General features: G+C 40.5%; 2 protein-coding genes across 2 annotated transcripts in view; one reads left to right on the plus strand and one right to left on the minus strand.

Annotated features, from left to right (window-relative positions):
* Positions 1–15313, plus strand: part of LOC121529249 (trinucleotide repeat-containing gene 6C protein-like) — an 86575-nt gene extending 71262 nt beyond the window's left edge. Inside the window, 7 exon segments of the mRNA XM_041817024.1 lie at positions 386–550; positions 761–937; positions 1409–1558; positions 3934–4152; positions 5105–5175; positions 5987–6126; positions 6212–15313. Of these exon segments, the coding sequence (XP_041672958.1) occupies positions 386–550; positions 761–937; positions 1409–1558; positions 3934–4152; positions 5105–5175; positions 5987–6126; positions 6212–6605 (1316 nt within the window). The 3' untranslated portion in view covers positions 6606–15313.
* A 5566-nt stretch (positions 15314–20879) lies between these two features.
* On the minus strand, positions 20880–23002 carry LOC121503950. The gene is made up of 5 exons (XM_041778572.1): positions 22944–23002; positions 22749–22855; positions 21629–21979; positions 21297–21403; positions 20880–21218 (listed from the first exon to the last, which is right to left on the minus strand). Exons 1-5 carry the CDS (start codon positions 23000–23002, stop codon positions 21006–21008), a joined length of 837 nt encoding a protein of 278 aa, XP_041634506.1. The 3' UTR covers positions 20880–21005.
* Between the last annotated feature and the right edge of the window lie 1536 nt (positions 23003–24538).

Genomic DNA, 24538 nt, shown 5'->3' on the forward strand with positions numbered 1-24538 from the left:
GCAGCCTTGGTCCATCCAGATTCCTATTTCAGCAAATACGATGTTTCTATGTTTTTTTTTTTGTTTTGTTTTTGTTTTTTTTCTTTCTTTTTCTTTTTGGCGTCTCATAAAGATACAAACTTTTGCCTCTTTGAAACAGACTGCCTGAACTGCAATGGTGTGCAGAAGTTTTCTGGCAATTTATTGTGGTCAAACAAAACAGTACCTGATAAATGTGTGCCTAGGACTTTTATTTTGTGGCTCTGCAGTCATAAGATTTATTGATATAGTTTTGTCATTACTAGTATTATATTAAGGTTTAAAACCCTGGTTTCATGACAGCCCTACTGATGAAAGCATGTGAATAACAGCTGAGCTGTGCAGTAACATCTCTGCGTCTCCACAGCTGGACTGAATCAAAACATGAATGTAAACTGCATGGAGGTGGGAGGTCTGTCCCTGAAGGATCCTCCTCAGCCTCAGTCCCGCCTGTCACAGTGGACGCATCCAAACTCCATCGAGAGCCTCTCTGGAAGCTCCTCTCCTCTCGAGCCCAACCTTGGCAAACATGGTGAGAAATTACACTTAGTCCTAGGTTATTATAGAAAAATTGTGCCGCTACAAGAAGGATTCTATGCTACATTTCAGCTATTTGTTCATGAGGTGCTGAACTAAAGGGGAAAAGAGGAACGCCGCTCTCTGATTGGTTGCTAAATAGCCGTAATCATTTCCAGCATTTCACTTTGGTTAACAAGTTTTCTTGTAATTTTACTTCTCTAAGGTGCCAACCTGGGCCCTCCTGGAAAGCCTCATCAGCTGGAAGACTCCTACAGCCCCTACAACCTGATGTCCAGCTCAGAGTCTCCCACCAGCCCCCTCGTCCCCCCAGACAGCTGGGGGCAGGGCAAGAGCAGCAGTGACAAGATGGCCAACGGGACCAATATCAACTGGCCACCAGGTTAGCAGCTTTTAGCTTCCTCTCTTTTCATGGTGTCTTTGTTTTTCTGTTTAGAGTCAGATCACATACTTTAGCTGCAAATCAATATGTTTAATCTAGTCAGCTATGTTTGCAGAAACTTATGCATTAAAAAACTACTGCTTTATTTTCAGCTCTTACTGTAGAAGTCTGCATTTAATTTGAACACTACTATGATTGTTTTACTTTGCAAAAAATGGAATAAGCTGAGAGACTAGTGGAAAATAAAGACATATTTCTGGAAGGCCACAGCATTTGCACTGATGAACGGAGACTATGATTTGGAAATTGAGCATTTGACTGCTGCTGAAATGTGCTGTACAGTCATAAAGACAAACCAAAATAAGTGCCTGGTTAGCTGTCGGTGAATTAAAGATTATCATTGTGATAAAGCTATGTTAAGTGGGGAAAAGCATTATTATTAAAAGATTTTTATGGTTCTTTTCTCTCAAGAGTTCTGCCCCGGTGTTCCCTGGAAGGGTCTCCAGAATATCGACCCTGAAACCGACCCCAACGTGACACCCGGCAGTGTCCCCAGTGGGCCAACCATCAACACCAACATCCAAGATGTCAACCGCTACCTGCTGCGGGACAGAAGTGGAGGTGAGAGCGTAGTCATGAGAAGGGATTACATATTGTCTTAATAAAGACACCAAGTGAGACACAACAGATCCAGACAGAAGTTTTGGATCAGATATTTAATGATCAAGCTTTGCCCCCCCTAAAAGTCTTAAAATGTCAAGCTGCTCTTGCCACCCTACTGCCTGCTTCTTATTCTTTTGTTCTTCATTTTCCTTCTTCAAACTACATCTATAATCATTATCTTTGTGTTTACTGTGTTCCTCTTTCATTATTTGTGTATTTTATTTTCTTTTATTCCATTTCTCTCTCTGCTGTTTTTTCTTATTTGTGTGTCTCTTTCTGTTGATGGCATCGGCTTAGGCTCCTCTCCCACTTCATCTCAGAGCGAGGCTCTGCCTCCGTCCTCTGATTGGCCGGTCAGTGCCTACACTAGCTCATTCAGTTTGTCGTCCCCGGAGACAGACGATGCAGGTACTTAGTTTGCCCACACGTACTCCCCCCACGTTGCAGTTTATGAATAACTGCAAATCAGTATGACCTTCTCCTTATCGTCCAGTTCCTTGAGATCCTTATCTCTCCTTTCTGTCTAACCTCCTGAGACCTGAGCTTGTTGGGAATGCATTTTTAGTTTCTCTCACTTGTTTGGGATTAGTATAACATGATAAGTTTAAAAACTCAGCCTTGTCTTTGAACAGAAAGTAGTTTTTATTTACAATGATGTCCACAAATATCCTGAAGGTCCTGTTTCTGCAGAAAATACAGCACTAGATTGGTTTTAGAGCAAACGTTTTGGCTGTGTCAGTCAACTTTTGGGGGTCTTCAGTAAGAAAAGGTATCTGTCATTGAGCGAGGGAGGGTGGAGTCAATTTTTTTTTTTTTTTTTTTTATGTTGGACCTCAAGGACTTGTAATGTCCAAGCAATAACAAAATGTCCACTAAATGCTTGGAATTTCTTGGAAATTAGATTCCCTAAAATTTCAGTGAAACTCTTTTCTAACATTTTTTAAAGTATCCCATAAAAATTAACCAAAAATCTCACGAGGCATCTGGCTGCAGATCTCTATAGTGGGGTGTTTTGGGCTCATGTGGCTGCAGATCTCTGCAATGGGGCGATCTCAACCATGGGGCGGGAAGTGACGGCCTTTCCTTTGTTTTTGGTACGTTAGATTTAAATTTCCCCAAATTTTTAGATAAATTTTCTAAATTTCCATGAAAACACCTAAAAAATTTTAAAGCCTATTCCCACCAACATTTAAATCATATACCCCCCCAAAAATGCAAACATATTCCTAAAAATTGCATTAAAAATCCCTAGAAATTACCCCAAACATCCGTACTAGTTCTTTAAATTTCCACAAATTTTAAAGCATACTCCCACCAAAATTTAAATCAGATTTACCAAAAGTACAAATACATTTGTCATATTGCCAGAAAAATGCCAGAAAATGTCCAGACAATTTACCCCAAACATCCCAGAACAAGAAAAATTCCCAAATTCATATCAAAAATGCAATCAAAATTTCAGGGCAAATTTCCCCCAAGACTTCCTCTGAAAATATCCAAAGAATTTTCTAAATACTTTCATTAAAATACATACCTAGTAAATTCCCACCAGAGTTCAACTCAGATTACCCAAAATTACAAATACATTTGTCAAATTGCCAGAAAATTTCCTAAAAATCCCCCAAACATCCAAAAAAAATCCCAAGTTTATTTTAAAAATGCCATAATAATTTCAGAGCAAATTTCCCCCAATCTTCTAATGAGTCCCTGAAATAATCACACATGTTCCCAAAATTTTAATGAAAATACTTAAACATATCCAAGCAAATTCCCCAAAGTGTCCATGAAATTTCCTTAAAAATGCAAGGAAAATTCTCCAAACATTTCAAGCAAATTACTGAAACTTCAATGGGCATTCAGGACAATTATCTCTGAAATTCTATGTACAGAAATGCTGATTTTATCATAGAAAAGCCATAATTTAATGTCCTCATAGGTACATGCAGGGTCTTGGGAGGTTAAGATCCTACTCCTGAATATTTGTAACCATTTTATAAGATCTCTCCCTGAAAAGTCTCCTGTCCTGCTGCATGAGGGTTGAACTTTGATAAGATTCTGGTAAAATTAAAATGGCTTGATACTTGTTTTGCTACCATGGATGAAGCAGGTTGTTTAAAACTACATGGTGCTGAAGTTTCATAAACTTTGACAACTTTCGAGTGCATTTTCCCCTGCCATGGTGCATTTTTCCTCTCATTGTGTGTGGCATGGCAAATTAATTTTTCTGGGCAAACATGAGAAACCTTTTAATACTATTTCAGATCGTTTGCCCTGCAGAAGGAGCAGCTGTCTCTGTGTCCCTCTGATCAAAGCCTCTCTGCTCTGTTGTGCAGGCAAACTGTCGGAGATGAAATCTACGTGGTCTCCGGGCCCTATTTCTCACAGCCAGGCCCCTCTGTCCCACGAGCTGTGGAAGGTCCCACAGGGCCCTCGGGGCAGCAACACGGCTCCCTCCCGCCCCCCGCCTGGTCTCACCAACACCAAGCCTTCGTCTACCTGGGGGGGGAACTCGCTGGGTTTGGCTCAAGGCTGGAGCAGCTCCTACACCACAGGTAGTCCTTAAAGAGAAATAAATATGGAGAATGTGTGTTCCTTCTGCAGTCTGTAGGCCTTATTTTACAAAGAACACTGGCACATTATATCCTTCAGATATGAATGTAAATATCACAGGGTTTTTGGAGCAGATTAACTCTACTACGTCAACAGTTAAAGCTTTAAATTTCAGACATTTTCAAGTTTATTTTGTACTTTTTGCCCATATTTGATAGTTGACAGAGTTGGATATCAGAGGGACAGGAGTGGGGAATGACATGTGAGAAAGGAGACGCAGGTTTGACTAGATTTCAGGTCATCTGCTTGGAAGATTAGCCTTTAAATACAGGGCACCACTTAACCATGAGGCCATCATCGCCCCACCTATCAAACATATTTGTCATATTTTTGTGTATAGAAAAAATGAGCATGAATACCACAGTAATAGTGCTTTTATTAGTTCACATAATACTGCATTAACATGATGTAACTGTATATCTTTATAGTTACTATGTGCATTTTTGTTGCACTTAAACTTTAGTAATGCATGAATAGATTTCTGTAAATCTGGTTATTGCAGGTGAGTTTTTTGTGAGCAGGTGAGATATATGTTGATGACAAACAAAGCTGATCGCATTACTCAAGCTGTTATAAAATGTGAGTTTTTAAAGGTCAGATTAAGGAGCTGTAGCATGTTTATATGCACAGTTTGCACTGTTACTGTACTTGTAGCTCATGCAGCACTTTAATGTGGCATCCTACCACAGGCTAACTCTGAATGCAGAACAGGCGGGTGAACAACAACCTCTTGTTGTGGTTGAGAAACTGTCAACTGTCATTGGGTGTTGGTTCTTCCCAGCAGAAATCGACACCACCGTCTTGTCTTGGTAACTGATTTTGGTTTCAGAAGAGGCTTTGACTTCACGCTAACAAATCCCTGCTGTGTTTGTGTTTCTGTGTTTCTCTCAGCAGGCACCACGTGGAGTACTGACAGCTCCAACAGGACCAGTAGCTGGCTGGTTCTGAGGAACCTCACTCCACAGGTGAACCTGCAAAAACCTCACTGGATTAGTTTAACTGGGCAGTCTGAGTGAATGTTAGATCAAGCTTTTGTTATAATTTTTCGGCCCTTTAAACCTTAGAATTCTAGGTACAAGTAGTCAAAAATGCGTATCTGGGGATACCCAAATTAAATCGAATGCTGTGTTTGGACCATTTGGAGTTTAAGCACAAACAAGGTGTCTTTAGAAAGGCAACATACTGATGTTTCCTCCCAAACTGCTAGATTCACTGTAGCTGCTACTGGTTTTGAGTAATCCAACAAAAAACAAAAGTAGTGTTTGTTCCATCTGAGTTTGCATTGTGAAACAGAGGTCTGTAGATGACTGTAGCTGGGAGGTATTAGCTGGAAAACTCAACTGGCTTTGCAATATCAAATTGATTTCCCTCTCATGCACCTGTCCAATGAAAAAGCTGTTTCTCTGAATCTTTGGCACTTTCTACAGCCTTGATAGCATGCAAGTCATCTGGTCATCTTTTGATTTATGGGTCTTCTGATCAATTTTTGTTTGCTCTTTCCTTGAATGGTATTAGCAAAACCAGCAGATTGAATTTGCACCCAAAATGCTGTGAAGTGGTATAGACCTTTAAAAAAGACAGGTTTCTACCCCGGGTCACTAAAGTTCTGAGGATGTCCATGTTATCCACACATAGTCTGGAATTTGCCCTTGAATTCTTTTCTTTATAAATCATGGACATGGTCAGTTCACACAGGATTAAAAAACACAATTTGCATAAATCCTTGCAGAGAGAAGATGCATCTGTATGTGACTCCATCTGTTGTTTGTGTTTCAGATCGATGGTTCAACTCTGCGGACGCTATGCATGCAGCACGGCCCCCTCATCACATTCCACCTCAACCTGACGCAGGGCAACGCCGTGGTGCGCTACAGCTCCAAGGACGAAGCTGCCAAGGCTCAGAAGTCCCTGCACATGTACCAGACCTCATGAACTGACCAGCTTATTTAGCTTTTTTGGTTTTAAAGGATGTTTATAACCCGTTTGTATCTTGTTCTCCAGGTGTGTGCTCGGGAACACCACCATCCTGGCAGAGTTTGCTGGGGAAGAGGAGGTGAACCGCTTCTTTGCACAGGGCCAGCTGCTGGGCGGGACGACCAGCTGGCAGGCCACTCCAGGCACCAATCAGACAAGGATGGGCGGGACCGGGTCTGGAGCTTCACATCCTATTGGTCACTCGCCCCACTGGAATAACAATAACAGCAGTGGCGGCAGCAGCAGCAGCAGCAGTAGCAGCAGCGGAGCAAAGACGGGCGGCGAGTTGCTGTGGGGAGGTGTGCCGCAGTACTCCAGCCTGTGGGGACCCCCGAGCGGAGAGGAGGGACGGGTCGTGGGGAGTCCGACCCCGATCAACACGCTGCTGCCTGGAGACCTGCTCAGTGGGGAGTCTATGTAGGAATGAAACAGGATGGAAAACTTTGCAAATCATTGTGGAGATAATCAGTGTGGGTGTGACGGTGAAAAGGAGCGACGAAAGGAGGACGAGGCTTCATCTTCGCTGCTCATCCTCGCCGACCTCTTCGACTCCTTTTAACATTTCATTTGCAGTTTCTTCTGTGAATCTTTGTGGGAATTTTCTCACTTTTGGAGACACAGGAGGAAAACTTTCATTCAACAAAGAAAGAGAACTTTTTACAACTTTGGAGAACTCGCTGTGTGAAACTTGTACTTTAGTCAAACTGACACAATGACGAGCTGCCATCCTGAAACTTGCGTAATCCCTCTCTGCCTTTTGAGGCAATCATACCGCACCTCAGAGACCCATTTTAAGGCATCATTCCCAAAGTTAAAAACCTTCAATCAGAGTGGTTGTCGACCTTTCAGCTGGTCCAGACTCAACATTTGTTTCTCTCAGCACTAATATTAGCCTTAACCTCTCTCCTGCCCTGCTATCCTCACTCACTCTGTACTTGGTGAAGAAGCATACGGACACTTGCACACCCTTATTTCTGAGCCAGTTAAACCTGAGTGGAGAGTACATGCTGCTGCGGATTTACACGAACAACCACAGCTCACAACTTCAGTGCATTTTTGCAAGCGGATCGATCGGATTCCCCCACAACACGCTCAAAGGGAATGATGCAACTGTGTCCAAGCCATTTATTTTTGTAGTGGTTTTTGTTTTTATGTTTGAATTTTCTTCTTAAACCATTGCAAACAAAGCTAAAAACTGATACTCAAATGTGTCTGTCAATCTTACCTGGTGGGGTGAGAGTTTTAGGGGTCGTCATGTGAACATTCAAAGACGGGATGGATGACATAAATGAACCACTGCTATTACTACGGAACTGTAAAGACAAATAACTTCAATGCACCTCAACTTTCTGCGAGAAACTCGCAGTTTGGTCTCAATCTGTCGCACCTCCTACCAGTGTGTAGTCCCCCGATTCTCTCTTCCGCTCCACCTGCAAAAACACCATTTCAAGTGACGTGCAATATAAGCCACAGACTCTACCGTCCAAGCAAACCTACCATAACCTCTCCAAGAAGAGAGAGGAGACTATAAGGAATGATTGAACTGCAAAAGCTCTATCTGCCCCAGCCCCCTTCATCCTAAAACTGCCACTACTACCCCCCATCTCCCCCGTCGAGAGGAGAGTAGCAAGCTGGTCTTCAACCACCCTCTGTCCAAAATACAAGGACGTACTCACAAAGCACTTCTTCAGCCAGCCTACTCTCCACACTTATGCCAGTGACTAATTCTGGGGGAGACGGAGGGACGAGTGTGAGTGTCTTTCTGTGTGTGTGTTAGTGTGTGAATGCTTGGGGAGACGGCATCAAACCAAAATGAAAGAAGCCTGTTTTCCCTTTTTACCCAGAAGACCAGATAACCTTTATTTTTCTTTCTTTTTTGCCCAAATACATAGAAAAGTATGAAGCAAAAGGTTTGTGAATAGGTGGTCTATCATAGCACTTAGCAAGAGCGCCGCAGCTCGTTTTACCCTTAATGCCAACGACTAGAAGAAAGGAGAAGCAACACTGGCAAATAAAAACTGACAAAAACAAAGACAAAAAAGCAATCTGCTTAGTGGCTTCTCTATATACTTATTTTTTAACTTAACATGGATGTGAAGATTTTTTTTCTTTCAATCCTTCTTCCCTCAAGTTGGTGGGACCAGGAAGGATGTCAAACATGGTAGCAAAGTGAAGGGAAATACAAAGATTGAACTTACAAGCTGATGACGGGTGCAGCAGTGAGAAGCGCCCGCACTCACCCTGTTTATCAGAGTAAATATCACTGTTACATTGCATACTTTGAAATCTTTAGCCTTGGTGTCTGGAAACACTCGACGTGTTTATGTTCTACTGGGTCCAGCAGGGAGGATCGCCATCTCTCTTTGTTTCTTTTTTTTTTTTTGGTCCTTTTATTTTTGTCTTTCGGAGGCCCTGCCAACCTGTGTGAAAGTGTGGCCACTGAGTGCCTGCCTGCTGCAGAGTGCATCGCTCTGCAGCAGCCCTCACCCCATCCTCCCGCTCGCTCGCTCGCTGCCTCCCTGCGGATCCCTACGAGACTGGCTTCCCTCTTCTTCCTCCCTTTTCGGCCTCCAGGTCAAGAGCAGCTCTTTCAGAAACTGGCCCACCTGTATTAAAATTTCTACTACTGCTGCGCCAGAGTCTGTCCTCAGCAACCTCCAACTCCACTCTCTCTCTGTCTCTCTCCTGCAAGGATCACTTTACCCAGAGATGGAGGCATTTTGTGTTTTTTTTTCTTTTGGTTTTAATATGCCAGTGTGCATTTTTATTTTATTGTTGTCATGAAGTTTGCTGATATTGTTGCTGTTATCATTGACGATATAGATAATGATTGTTTTCTGATGATGATGATGATTTCTTGGCTTTTTAATATCAGTCATTATGCAGTGTTCAGCTTCTCTCCTGCCCCTCCTTCTACCTCCGAGGCAAAGCGTAGTTTCAGAGGTACGCCTCAGCTCCTCAGCTGTGCAGCAAGGCCGTTCATGGTCAGTGTTGGGTAACGCTGTTTAGAAAAGTAAATCATTATGTTACAAGATTACTGCCATTGAAAGTGACTTGTTAACTGAGAAAAGTAGCCCAGTAGAGTATGCTTGCATTTCCAAAAGTTTAACTCTTTTGCTACTTATCACATGAGTTAAAGGTATCATCAAGATGGCACATAGCCTGCTGTTTGCCTGCTTTAAATATGTCCACTCTGCTGTCATTCTGCTGCTTTGTTAAAGTCCCATAATTGTTAAATCTGCAGCCAAATAGCAGGATTAATGGAAGTTATAACCAGGGCTATCAAAACTAATCGCAAAGATTCTCAACTGATGCATAATTTTCTTTCAAATTGCAATCAATTGCATGCTTTCTTGTCCTTTTCATCACTCTTTAGTTGAGCCATGTCAATTTTTCCTGTATTTTAAGAAGGAACTATATAGCAGGTTACTTGAATTGCAGGACTTAAAACTTAATCCGAGTTCTCTGAAGATGTTGCTCTTAACTGGTTTTATCTCAAGACCCACCACTTCCTGCTTTGCAACCGAAAATTTTTTATAATGCCTCGAGCAGTAGTATGAAAAATTAGCAGTTTTGACTTTGGATAGAACAAAATATATGACTGAAAAAAGAGACAGACCAAAGCAAGCATGTTTTTAAAATCTGATTCTTACAGAAGCCCTGGGAGTGCAAGCATGCTTACATTTAGTTTTCTTTATTTCCCACTAGTTTCTTGAGGAATTACCCTGCTATCTTCGGAAAACCAGCTTCTTCAGAGAAAAGGGGAAGAATAAGTCAAACTCTTGGGAAAACATCTTAAAATTGTTCCCTTTCATAGGATAATAGAGTAAAATAAAACTTTTGGATGTGCAACTGCTTATTTCCTCCAGTACATCATGATTTTTCCTTATTTTTTTTAATTCCAAGCGCATATTTGCAACCCACTTTTGGGTCCAGACCCACCATTTGAGATCTAAAGTATTACTTTCAGATGTGTTATCCCAATGCTGACCATGATAGAAAAGGCCAGGGGTTTTTTTCTTTATCTTGGAGTCAGGCAGAGAGGGTTGAGGAGTCAAATCTAGTGTAAAAGGTCACGTCAGAGAGCGCGTCCCTCCGCCATAGTGAGCCAGCTTCCTCTTCATACCACACTCACATCCTTCAGTGTTGACGGGCCTCACTCACACTGGTGCTTTATGTTTAACTCTGGGAGCACTCAGTTACACTTAGAACCACCTCGACTGATAACAGCCTTCCATTTCTATGCAAAGACCAGGAGGTGTTCGTTCACAGCCATCTAGACAAACACAGCCATCCACCACATCTGCCAATCTCTGCTCAGCTCTCAACCTTTATTACCAGGCAGCTGCCCTTAAAACCCCACTCCCACTCTGTCTGAAGAGGCTCTCTTATCTTGGAGTAACTCAATGATACTAAATGACCTGCTGGAGGCACTAAAGGTTGGCGATCAGTCTTTAGTCTTGTGCCAACTCGTGTACAAATCTTCCACTTTGCCATATCCTCATTTCTCTTAAACGTGACAGGACTCTTGCTGCAGGAGGCGTCAGAGGGGTGTACCATGAAGCCTTTTCATCTTACTCAGACTTTTTTTGAGTAAACAGGCTCAACAGAGCCTAAGGTTTGAGATATTATGAAGTATGAAGCTGGCCGTGTACTTCTATTTTGGCTCAAGCTGTGCGTACCCACAGTAAAGGGGGCATTTAGCACTTCATTGGACGCTTCCTGCACACAGAAAGGAGCATCGGCTCTATGATTGTTTCAGATTAAGAAAAGAGATGGGAATATGTCAACAATACAGGAAAAAATTGTTCTTTTGCAGCACTACAGCAGAAACACTGCATAAAGTTACTGTGTTAATTCCTTTTTTAACTAATTGCTTGGCAAAGTGTTTGCACTTCTTTTTGAAAGTTTACACAGCAGAACTCTCAAGCTTTTACAATTATTAACATAAAATCAGCTGTATAATCAGGAACTATAATAAGATTATATGGCCTTTCACACCATAAAAATATGGGAATACTAGATGCATGATATTGGGGTTTGCTGTTGTCTATTATGATATTTGCAAATTCATTTTTAACTGGTACGATAATATAAATGTGGTTCAAACCTTCAAACAGACGATAAAGTTTAAGGAATGAGGATGAACAAAGAAAAAGACTTCAGCTGATGTAGGTCTGTTGGCCCTGCGTTCAAGTCTAATTTATTTGTGGAGTTTATTTGTACATACTGCTGATATTTACAGCCTGTAAAGGCTGATATAGAGCCCATAAATACATATAGTCTCAGCCAATCTATGCTCATATTTACAGCCTATATAGGCTGATAGTTTCAGCCGATATATGATATTTACAGTTGATAGAGGCTCATATATGGCGGATCAATGCAGATATTTACAGCTGATAAAGGCTGATATTTTTAGCCTGTGTAGACTGATATTTACAGCCTATATAGGCTGATTGTAGCCAATCAGCCTCTATCAGCTGTGAATACCAGCATCCATCTTCTGGTATCTGCAGCCTATACTGGCTGATATTTACGTCCTTTAAAGACTGATATTTACAGCCGATCGATGTAGATATTAACAGCTGAAAGAGGCTGATATGTACCACTTCTGAAGACTGATCTTTATAGCTTATATTAGCTGGTATTTACAGCTGATAGAGGCCAATATTTCAAGCTTATATTAAATGATACTTTAATTCCATATAGGTGTATAATTACAGCTAATATATGCTATTTAAAGCCAAAAAATTATTGTATTAGGAACCTATACTGGCTGATAATTAAAGCTAATAGAGGCAGATATTTACAGCATACATAGGCTGATTTTTACAACAAATACAGGCTATTTACGACCTTTATAGACCGATATTTACAGCGGATAGAGGCCTATATTTCAAGCTTATATCAACTGATACTTCAAGTCTTTATAGGTGTATAATTACAGCTGGTATATGCTATTAAAAGCCAAAAATGCTGATATTTCCAAACAATACAGGCTGATAATTAAAGCTGATAGATGTAGATATTTACAGCCAATATACCTGTTGTAATGAGGTAATGAACATTGCAAGCTTTCATCTACCAATTGTGATATTGTGCATCCTTTGTGACTTTTAATAACTTTAATATATGAAGTCAAATTGATTAATTGAATTGTTTCAGTACATTAAAATGTAATGAGCACTAAAGTCTGGATTATATCTAAAGACCAGTTAATTTGAATTAAGTGTTTCATTTTAAAAACATGTTGCATAGACTTTTCAGGAAACTTAAAGTGATTTAAAGTGCATCAGGGAGGAGTCCTCTGTGATGTGGAGCCTACAGTATTTGTTTCTGTAACTGTTAGGCTTTGTTTTTTTGGCATTACATACCTAACTTTAAGATTGCTGAAGTTTCCATTAATATTTTCCTTAAAACAGAGATCTATACTGAACATTCTCACATAACAGTGAATGAAAATAACGGCACTTTACAGCCGGTTTAGAACCATAGCTCTGATTATAAAAACCTGGTACTGACGGGGTTAACAGAGGTAAACTGAGCCAGCTTCATGACATAAAATCTCTGACTTTAGGCTCTACAGACCTGTCTTTTCCGGCTTCGTGGTACACCCTGCCGGAGTATGAAGGCAGGACAGATGAATGGTGCTGGTATTTAACAAACTGGAAGTCTAGTGGAGAAGCGGACTGCAGGAGGAGGAGGAGGGGCTGGGGTGGTCCCTGTATGTGTCTGTGCACTGTTTATGGGTCACATCGGGTACATCTCTTTAAAAACCAAAAACATCTTTTTTCTTTATCATCGAGGTTTTTTGCAAAAACTATAAACTACAAAAAAAAAAAAAAGTCTGTTCCAGCTGTGCACTCCGAGGCTGTGACGCCTGTTTCTCTGCAAGCCGCCGCCTTCTCACCCCGCCGTCCTGGGCGGGGCAGCTGTATCCAGGCGGTTCATTCATGGACCTCCGACCTGAAGGCGGCGCAAGCAGGTTCATAACAACAGGCCGTTTCTGCACACCTGGCTTTGTCGGCGCAGAAATGGGGACACACCTCAAGTTTGGTACCAAGTCTTAAAACTTTTTCGCACTCTTCCTGAGTCGACTCGCATCATTCAACAAAACAATCACTATTGCCTGTTGTCGTCTGTTTGTGTTTGTTCCTGAAAACCTGCATTTACTCCACACTGGACTCGAATCAATGGACTGGCGTTGGAGTCAAACGGAGGACGAGGGCAGGTGACAGGGAGCGAGGGCGGGTTTCTGATGTGCCCTGGATTTCTTGGCGCAGCACCAGCACTAAGAGCCCCGCCCCCTTCCTCCCGCACCCCTCTCTACTCTTATCTACCTGTCTAGTGTTGGAAATCAAAAATGCTTGCCCTGTTTTTTGAAGTCGCACGGACTCAGAGGCAACTGGAGCTCAAGCAAAACCTGCGTCTCAATCATGGATCAGCCCTGAAAAGAGTCGAATTAGCAGATCTCTAAGGCCTGGGTTGAATATGCACATGCTAGCTCATATACATACACAACCACGAGTACAGAACGGCTGTGTTTGAGTATATGACTAGATCTCTCTGTTTTCCCTTCAGCCCTTATCGCCTGTGTATCCTCCTCGACGTTATATTCCCCAGAAGACAAGATCATAAACATATCAGAGTAATACAAAATAATGAAAACAAATACTTGAATCAAAAGAAGCGCCAATAATGTAATGTGAACACTTTTTGTAGTGGTTTTTTGTCTCATTCATACACTTCAGAGATTTTTGATAGCATCGGTTCAGCGTGAATCAAATTTGTTGAAAACAAAGATCGATAAAAAGGCAAATTTACATCTGTTGTATTTGAGTGTTTGCACAAGGCTGCTTGTACTGTATGTCGTACGAATGACAGTTTATTTAGCGTGGAAATGTGCGTGAGAGCTCGTGATTACAGCGGATGAACATCCGCCTTGTGATTCTTTTCAATTCAGTAAATTTTTTTTTTTTTTTTTTCGCTTGTCGGAGATATATTCTGATGTTAATTGTTACTAGCCTCTAGCGTTGCACTGAGTGTCGGCCTCACCCCTCATCCAGCTAAATGAACAACATGATACAAGTACTGAGGGGGGACGGGGACAGTTCATGTGTAAATGTTTACTCAAGGACTAAAATAAGTGTGTTTTTAAAAAAAAAATGTAATGTTTATCTACCTTAGTGGCTTTCATTGTGGAATAATCCAAGAAAGTATGGATCATAATGGACCGTATACCCACGGCGGCCACGCTCTTGTGACTTAGCACAAAGGGTGGGGAATGCAAATGCTGTCATCATGTCGTACTGTTATTCTTGGGGTAATTTGTCATAGAAACGCCAAGATTCTGCCTGATGTTTTTATTTTGTAATCTCCTGACTGAAAAGGACTGTAAAGATGTTGTGTACTGAAAATCCATTGGGAGATTGGACCACATTTCTTGTTAAAAAACATGTTTGAGCTAATGTAAGCACTCAGCCACATCATTCTTAACATTGCATAATCATGGAAATGGTAGGAAATGCCTGCATTACGATGCATCATCTCCTCCTCTTGCAGCGGTGTGAACTGACAGCCTTCAGACTGCTGTAGGGCGGATCTTTACTAGCAGTTTCAACTGATTTCATTGCTAATCTGTGGTCTGAACTGCGCTTAAGAAGTCTGGAATTTTGAATTGGCAGTCTAACTGGTGGATTTCAACTTTTCCATCAGTTTTATAGCTCTCTTGTCAAACTCCACTGTTTTTTTTCACCTTCCTGTATCTTTGAAAACTGCTGCCTCTGGTCAAAATTTTGCACAAGCATAATGATAATATTATTCACTGAATATTTGTAGAGCTAAAGGAGAGGTTACTGTCAAAATTCCACAAAATTTCAACGTGCATGAAAGCTGGAAGAAGCCTTCGAAAAAACAGAAAGCTTCATGTTTTCCACTTATGAGCTGCATGAGTGTCACCTTTGAGTTATCCGACCATTCTAAAAGCGTTTCAGTCTTTTCCACAGAATTAAAGGTCACATATTTTACCCCTATTAGAAAAGTTTATATTGGTCTCAGAGGTCCCCAAAACATGCCTGTGAAGTTTGTTGCTGAAAAACCGCTCCAGTAATGGATTGTTGTATGTCTAAAAACTCAAATGTTAATGAGCTGTCTGACTCCGCCCCCTGACCACGCCCCTCTCCAGAAATGGATGTGGCTTTCCTGAGCCTCCTCTCAGCTGGCAGCTGGGAGGATTGTGGACAGGCTAGGGGCACATATTTTTGCTAGAAAAGCCTGAAAAAGTGTATTTTGCATACTGTGTGACCTTAAAGTTTGTACTGTTCCCTTTCCCATTCACATGAACAAGGGCATTGAAATGTTTTGTTTTATCAGGAATACGTCATACAAAGACACTCAGATAACACCACTCTAAAAAAAATTATCAAAGCAGGTGAGCTGCTTATTTGAAGGCTAATTGTTCATGAAATAGTGTGTTGCAACCATAACCCTTGAGTGCAGGAATCCTGGAAAATAACAGCGGCGAGAAGCCAATGAAAAATGTTTAAACGACGGTGCACAATGCTTCATTTTTAGTTTGAAATGTGTGAAATCTGCATGGCTGGGATGAATACAGTATAGCGATTAAATACAAATATTTAAAAGAAAATGAAAAACAGTCAGAAAATATAGTTGGGTGGCCCAGCCAAGTATCATCTATGTGTAGGAAACGCTGCATTCTTTGATAAAACCTAGTTTGTTTGTTTTTTTCACATTAGCTCACCAAAAAACAGGAAGTTAACAGTAAGGGGTACACGGAAGTGGTATCAACAGCAACATCGTGGATATAGACTTCAGTTGAGTTAAAAAATCTTTTTTTTTTATCCTTTTGAGGACCAAGTATAATTCATCAGACCATTTGAACTGCACTGATTATACAGTAATTTGAAAATAACAGTGGAGCTTGAATACTGGCCTGCAAGATTAATGCAGCAGTGTCCGCGCAAATGCATGCAGTATTTCCAAAATGTCTGTTACTGTTGTAAATGATTAGAATCAGCTTTATTGGCCAAGTATTGTTATGCAAAACAAATGAGGCATAGAAAATTACAAGTTAGATAGCTAAAAGCTCTTGTTTGGTGTTATTTCTAGTATGCACAAGTCCGTGTGCATAGATAGTATGGTTTAAATGTGCACAGATGCTTTGCATTAACTAGTGGAAACATGCATATGAGGTGAGCTTTCTTAAAGTAGTGGAGCTATCGTGAAGCTGTAAGAGATGCTGCAGGATATTTGATTGCATATTTTAATGCATACCTTTTCTCTGTTACGTCCATGGTTATCAAATGGAAACAGGATGTGGCTGAATGCAAGCATAAGCTTTAATGGAACGCGAAATGTGGTCTAATCTTTGTGGCTTTTTCACTGTCTTTACAGTCCTTTTTCAACCAGGAAAGAATAAAATTAAATTTTTTAGAATCAGCTTGTTATCAGGAAGTATCAGGGCCGGGCAGGAGAGAGAATTAATGAGAGGATAATGTTTTTTATTATGTAATTTGAGTAGAAATTAGATTTACAAGTAGACCACAGTTTCACTCAAGCCTTGTTCAAACCAAAGATTTGTAACACAAGGAGTCCAGCTTTTAAAATCACAGTTGCAGCTGTCTGATCTGAGTCATCACAGCTCAGATTAGGCCAGCTGATGAGCTTTCCTGTAATTCCGTTTGTCAGATCACCAACAGCTTGGTTTGGGACATTGCAAGCTGAAAAATGGGAAATGGAGATTTTGTTTTGACAAGGTGTAAATGCTAACAAATATCAAAAATTAACTTTTCACAGGGACACTGTGAAGCTCAGTAGACACTTTTGTTTTGTGTACAAACAGGAATCGAGGCACTGTACTCATGGATACAAGAGAAATTTAAGGCTGTAGTAGCTGAATTTGTCATGTGGGGTTTAGCAGTTATAGCAGGTATCACAACACTGAGCAAGCAAAGCATTTTTGTGCTTAAATGTGCCGTGAAATGTGGTAGCGATAAGCAGATAGAGAAAGATTTATTGTGCAGTAGCGTAGGAAATAAATCACTTTAAACTGATCGACTGCGAGAGCTGTTGGTGTTAGAACGATGCACAAGCAGTTTGGACTTGTTTATCTTTGGTCTGAACTGGACTTAAAAAGGCTGGGATTTTGAATAGGCAGTCAAACCAGTAAACTTGAAATTTTAACTTTGTCCTGAACAACTTTATTTTTAAGCTGCATGATCAAAAATATCCACTACATCTTGTCCTCTAAATGTTTCTGACCCTAATGCTCTTTCATAGGTTGTTTTTCTGGCAAACCTTGAATATAAAAGTATGACATGATAACATTCGAGCTTCCATCCTGCAGCAGGAAGTCACAGAAACATAGTTGCCATGGGAATACAGTCTTGTGAGTATTGCACCATTTTTCAGACTGTAAACCTAAAAAAAAAAAACATAAAACTGAAAAAAAAATCACATATGTATAAAAAAAATGCAGCAAAAAAAGTATTTTGCAGACCTGTGGCCATAGATCGAGGTAGAAGGACTTCAGCTCTCCAAAATCTGAGCAACGGAGAGCGTGAAGGACAAGACATCAGACTGAGCCTTGGCTTTAGGGCTCACTTCAGAGGTGCCTACCTTTTTGGTTTGTTAGCTTTCGTTCTGTTCTCATGTTGTCATTTGTATTTTATTTTTTCTGCAAGGCCACTGACAGTTTACAAAATAATCAGCGACACAAAAGATCTAAACCATGGGAATGTTGGAAAAAGACAAAAAAAATGAACAAATGCTTCCATTTTTAAAGAAAAAGTGCAACACAACACTTCACCGAATGAAGATAAATCGTGCTACTTTCAGAACTCTGGGATTGAACAGTGTTGTCTCGTTCTGTTTAAACCTTCTCGTCGATGTTGATTTCATGGACTATCTGAAGCCTGTATGTTTTATGTTGATTATATATATTTTTCCTTTATATAAAAACAAAAAAGAAGAAAAAAAGACATAATTGCTCACTATCTTGCACACACACGAAAAAGTGGATCTTGTCTCAGGAAGGCCAGGGTTCCAGAGTACCAACTCCACGCCATTTTAATGTACATTTTTATGACGAGTAAAAAAAAAAAAAAGGATTTAAAAGAAACAATTCTAAGCACTGAAAGTTATGGATTTCGGAAGAAGAGAAAATACCTTTGTTTCAAAATCCGTAGCAGTTACATAATAACCAAATAATGGACTTTAAATGAAAATGGAGTGCTTTATATATAAATCTATATATTAAAATTGCTTTACATTTAAAAAAACAAAAAAAGGTCAATGATTTTGATTGTTAAAAAAGAAAGACGGTGAATAACATGCAAAATGCTGTATGTTTGAATCTTTATGTGTTTTTTTTCTTAATGAGGTCCCGTCCTGGTGAATCAGGAACATTGTGCATTACTCTTTCTTTCCTCTTTCTCTCTCTCATTCTCCCACAGCGGGTATTATTGTTATTATTATAGAGGTCAAATCAGACTTTGTGGAGCATTTTCCACACTTTGGAGGATGTTTGTAAAACATGAGCTGGTTGTAAAGGATCATGAAACTATGCACAAGTGTTGGGGGGGTTGGAAGATGGGGATTTTATGGCCTACTTCAAAGTGGCTGGTCTATTGCAGGGGTTTTTGGGATTTAACGTGTTATTTTGTGTTTTTGAGGGGGTGGAGGGGTGATTCACGCCGAATCCCCCCACCTCCAGCTTCCTCCCCCTGATTCAGATCGACCTAGCGCTACATCGCCATGCTGTGTACTCCTAAAACCAATGAGCGTCTCACTCTTTAGCACTGTGGGATTCTAGCCTGTCGCCCTCTACGGGGTTTTTATTTCTGTTCTTTAAGGTTTTTCTTGGAGGGACGGGTGGGATCGAGGGAGGGGAGGGTTATCGTTTTAGGGCTGCTTTTTTTTTGCCTTTTCGTTTTTGTTTTGAAATATTAAGTAAAAATGTCTGTACTGAGATTTAATGAAAAGTCAGTGGCTTGTAATGTTTTATTTTTTTCTCTCTGTATATCTCTTTCTCCTCATAGAATGTGATTGTTCAATGACATGCACCGAAACAAATCTTTTCATGAACTATGGAGCTTCTTTCAAATATTAATAAAATAGCTTTTTTCTTGGCTGTTAAAAAACAAAACGTGTCTTTCGGTTATTTTGTGTCTGCTTCTCTGACTTTGTTTCTTTGACTTTACCGTCCTCCAAACTCGGAGAGCTTCATTTTAAAATCCAAAATTTACCTTTATCTAAAAAGACTTTTTTGGATCAGTACTCTTGGTTTAGGTAAAATCAGTGAAGCTGTCTGACAGGAGATTTTAGGTATTAGATTTTTGGTAGAAAGTTTCCTACAGTAAATCTTGATATGATTGGTCCTTTGTCAGACATTGAAACTGTAGGTCATCAATAAATCTGACTCTTTGCACCTTTGAACAAAACTTATGTGTTCTCTATATTTCATATTATCAGCTTGCTACTGTATTACATTTTTTAAATTATGTGCAAATTTAGATTTACATTCAAAATCAACATAATACACTGACTGGATTGTTTATTAAAAAGTCTTTTTATTGGAATGTTCAGGCCTGCTTTATTGTAAATTCTTAAATAATGGAAAATTCAAGTTGGCATTGATTTTTAATGGAAATGTTCTAAAGACAGTATGGGTCTCCCCCCCAAAAAAGGTTATAAACCACTGGTGTAAATTAATATTTAAAAAAAAAAAAAAAAAAACTTGAGCAGTCTCTTTGTGATTTTTTTTTCATCTTCATTTCCTTGGTTTTATTGGCGTTTTTTTTTTTTTTTTTTTTTAGTTTTTTTATAGCTTTTTTTAGCTTTGTTGGGGGGGCTTTTTTTAAAGTGATTTTTCCTCTTTTTCTTTTTCCAAACTTTTATTTGTCATTTATTCTCACCTTTTTCTCGTCATTTTTCTGTTAGTTTTTTTTTTGTCCTTTTTGTATGTTCATACATTTTTTTCTGTTATTTTTTCATCTCTTTTCATCATTTTTTTTCATTTTTTCATATTTTTGGTGATTTTCTTCAGCATTTTTTAATTTTCTTTCTTATTTTGTCCCCTATTTCATTATTTTTCATCTTTTTTAATCACTTTCTCATTTCTTTCATCATTTTTTTGTCTTTTTTCTTAATTTTTTTTCAGTAATTTTTAAAGTTTTTTTGTCACATTTTGTCTTTTTTTCATTTTTTTTTGCCTTATATTTCATAACATTTCATCTTTTTAATAGTTTTCTAATCATTTTTTCCTTGTTTTTTGTGATTTTCTTCATCTTTGTTTTTTTATAATGCTTTCATCATTTTTTTTTCAGCATTTTTTCTTTTTTTCCGTCCAATTTTTTTCATCTTCTTTACCTTATTTTATTCCACAGCAACAAAAACTGGAGTCCTGAGTATCTAACATCGGTTCATTTCTTATTTTTAATCACCTAAATTTGCACGCAAACTCCTGCAGAGATCATTAAAATCACAAGTTCTATTAAAACACAACTGGAATTGGAAGTCTTAAGGTATTGAACATTTTCACAACTGCTCTGTTCTTCCAGGTCTTTTAAACCAATCTTTATTTATAAAGCTCTGATCTATGACCAGAGTTATCTACAGGGTCTTCACAAAGAGAGCAGGTCTAGACCGTAGTCTTTGTTTGATTATTATAAGGACCCAGCATTAATCCATCGTGAGCTCAGCACTATTAATATAAGCATTACAGATTCAGGCTCCTCTTTTCTTTTATTAACGTCACATCTCGTTCTGTGTCACCGTCAGGCTGCTTCAATCCATCACTTCAGGCTCTGAGGGCGAGCTGTCTGGGACAGGCGTAGTAGTTGTCCTGCTGCTGCCGGATGTTTGGGTTAGCGTACACAGGGAAGTTGATTTCCTCCAGGTGCAAGGGGGTGTCCGAGTTATTTTGGGTGGCTGTGGTGTTCTGCTGCTTCCTGGTCATTTCCTCGTAGATAGGAGCTGGAGGTTGTGGTTTGTGATGAGGTCTGGACTTCACCTAAACACAAAGATTCACCTCTCTGTCAGCCGGTTAACCCCCAGTTTGGAGGGGTGATGTAAAGATCTAGATACTCACACATTTGTCCACTGCGAGCCAGCTGAAAGCGAGGAGGAGGAGGCCGGCTGCTGCGAAGATGGTAATGAGGAGAGGGGAGTGACTGGGGGAGCAGTGACAGAAGTGCCCTGAAACACAAATACACAAATCATCGAGTTTCTCTTTAAAAAGAGCTTAACTGCTACCAAGTTCCATGTTCCTCACCTCTGGCACCAGTTTTTAACACACTGCTGTGACATGAAATTGCAGATATTTGTGTAAAAATGTGCAAATTGTTGTAGAAATAAAGACATAAAAGTGACAAAATTGTACCTGCAGATAAGTATCTGCGCTTAATCCATAGTATACCTTACCTTCAACTAACAGAAACACCTTCTGAGCTGCAGGGAAAATCTGCTCCGATCCGTTGGTCCACCTGTAGCTCCGCTCCCACATGTACAGTCCAGTATCGCCGGGCTCTACCCCTGTTATGTTGACATAGACCTGATGGGAGTTCAGTCCTCCTCGGAGCTGCAGACGCCCCCTGATCCCCGGGTCGACCTTTGGATCACAGTCCTCAGACATGGACAGCAGCGTGGTCTGACTGTTGGCGCTGCGGTGGTAAAGGTGGAGGCCCATCAGGACGCCGTGGTCCTTCTGAGGGGAGTGGGAGAGCTGCAGGGTCTGAGTCTCTGAGAGACGTCTGAAGATCAGCTCTGCATGAGCTGCAGGAGAGAGAAAAGGTCAAAGTCTGCTTAAAATGCTCAGGGTGACAATTATTCTGTGATTCATTTGAAAGAGCCTCATTTTAATGCTGATGTAATCGACAAACAAGGATCGTTTTATTACATCCTGTAAAAAATCCACCTGTAAATATTCTGAATTTTACCAGGATGTGCTGAATCTGTGACAGCAAACAACAGAATTTTCACTTTGACCTTTAAAGGTGCATTTCCTCCTCCTCAACCTCTCCAGTGACTGAAGGGAAAACTGCAGGAAAACTTCCTGCTGTGACGGACAACGGTGAACAAGCAGGTTAGGAAATTTTGGGGTAGATTAACAAGTATTTTCCTCAAAATCTCAGGGTTGCATTTGTGAAAAGGCCTATAGATAAAAACGTATTAGTCTTGGGTCTTGAATCTCCTCACAGTTGGACGTACCAGGAAGACCTCCACAGGGAGGGGACCAGGAGTCATCCTGATTGGTTGCCTGAACCACCTTCACTGGCTCCTTTGAAGGCAAAGGAGCAGGGGCTCTACATCGAGATCCTCACCCTATCTCTACGGCTGAGACCACCCACCCTCCTAAGGAGTCTCATTCTGACCACTTGAACCTGTGATCTCATTCTTTTGGTCATTACCCAGAGTTCTTGACCATATATGAAGGCTAGAACAGCTACAATGTCATTCTACCCTCACCCATGAACAAGACCCTCGGATACTTGAACTCCTTCACTTGTAGCAAAGACTCACTCCTAATCCAGAGGGCGCAAACCAGTTTTCCAGCAGAGGACCATGGCCTCTGACTTGGAGGCGCCGATCCTAATCCCAACCGCCTCAAACTCAGTGACAAACCCTCCAGTGCCTGCTGGAGGTCCCTGGCTGTAGAGGCCAGCAGAACCACATTTTCTACAAAAAGCAGAAATTAAAATCTGAGGTCAGCCATCAAAAAAAGAAACCCTGGCTGCACCTCAAGATCCGGTCCATGAAAATCCCAAACAGAATCAGAGATAAGGTGCAGCCCAACATGCCCTAGGAGTGTGTCCAACTTTGTGCTGAGGAAGTGAAAACAGCTTTCACATTAGCTTTATATGAACCCAGTGATCCAGGACTCCATATTCCTGCAGTACCCCCCACATGACCCCCTGTTGGACACAATCGTATGACACATGTAGACTGGATGAGCAAACTCCCGTGCTCCCAAGAGTTGGTCCACCGTCCCATGGCCAGGATGGAATCAGCATATTTCCTCCTGAATCCGGCTTTCAACAATAGGCTTACCAGCCCCCTAGAGTAGACTTTACCAGGATGGCTGAGTAACATTCAAAATGGGTCGTGGCCTAAAGACTCAGAAGGAAGCTCATGAAGCTGTGAGCCTTCTGTAGTATACATCAGCTGTGTCATTTAGTTGAGAGATCACTGTACTGCAGACTAAATGAGTGGGGAAAAGGAAGGATCAAGTCCTATCAAAGCATGAATCGTTATTCAAAGTCCATCCATCCATACCGCTTATCCCGTTGGGGGTCACGGGGGGTGCTGGAGCCTTTCCCAGCTGTCATTGGTCGAGGCCTTGGGCGAGAAGCGGGGTACAACCTGGACTGGTCATCAATCACAGGGCTGACATATAGAAAGACAACCAGGCACGCTCACACTCACATCTATCGCCAATTTAGAGTTACCAATTGACCTAATGAGAATGTTTTTGGAAGTGGGAGGAAGCCAGAGTACCCTCAGAGAACCCAAGCATGCATGAGGAGAACATGCAAACTCTGCACAGAAAGGCCCTGAAGGTCCTGCGAAGCGAACCAGGAACCTTCTTGCTGTGAGGCAACAGTGCTAACCCCTGCGCTGCCGTGCAGCCGTTATTCAAAGGAGGACAAATAGCTTAAAAACTGCTTATTTCTGATGTTGCATCTGAGAATATGGATCAATAAGCGCAAACGGCAGAAAACATTTGAGGATGAGTCAACCACAGGTTTATCCTAACCAATCAGATTTTACTATCTAAATTATTTGTCGGGGACATCCCTTAAAATACACTGATGATACATTAAATTTGTGCATTAATTAATCCCAAACTAAGGGTGTAATCTGGTGCAGTTTGAAACTAATCCCAGCAATTATCTCAGCAGCTATTTGCAACAAGTCTTGCAAATAGGTTGATAATGGAGTGACAGAAAAAAGCTCTTTTGCACTCTGCATACTTTTATAAATAGCCATATTTAGAGCACTGCTGAGCAGCTGCATAATGCTTTACAACAGCAGTGCAAGAGGAAGATTAGATCAGATTATCAACATTTTTAATGCAGCAATACTTTTACATGTTTAAGATGATAAAGTCTGCAAAACTGCATTTGTTTTATAAACAGGTGATGCCTAAATCACACAATCATGTGGCAAATTTTCTGTGCTATAAGTGGCTAAAAGTGCAAATCACTGCATCATCATCACATTTGATATTTGTCTTTATATCCAACATATAACCCTCTATTGCATGACTTTTTTTTTTTTTTAGAAAAAAATATTATACCCTACTTTTTGGTAGCTTGGGGGTCCTTATTGAGA

Source organism: Cheilinus undulatus, linkage group 21, assembly GCF_018320785.1.
Source record: "Cheilinus undulatus linkage group 21, ASM1832078v1, whole genome shotgun sequence".
NCBI lineage: Eukaryota > Metazoa > Chordata > Actinopteri > Labriformes > Labridae > Cheilinus > Cheilinus undulatus.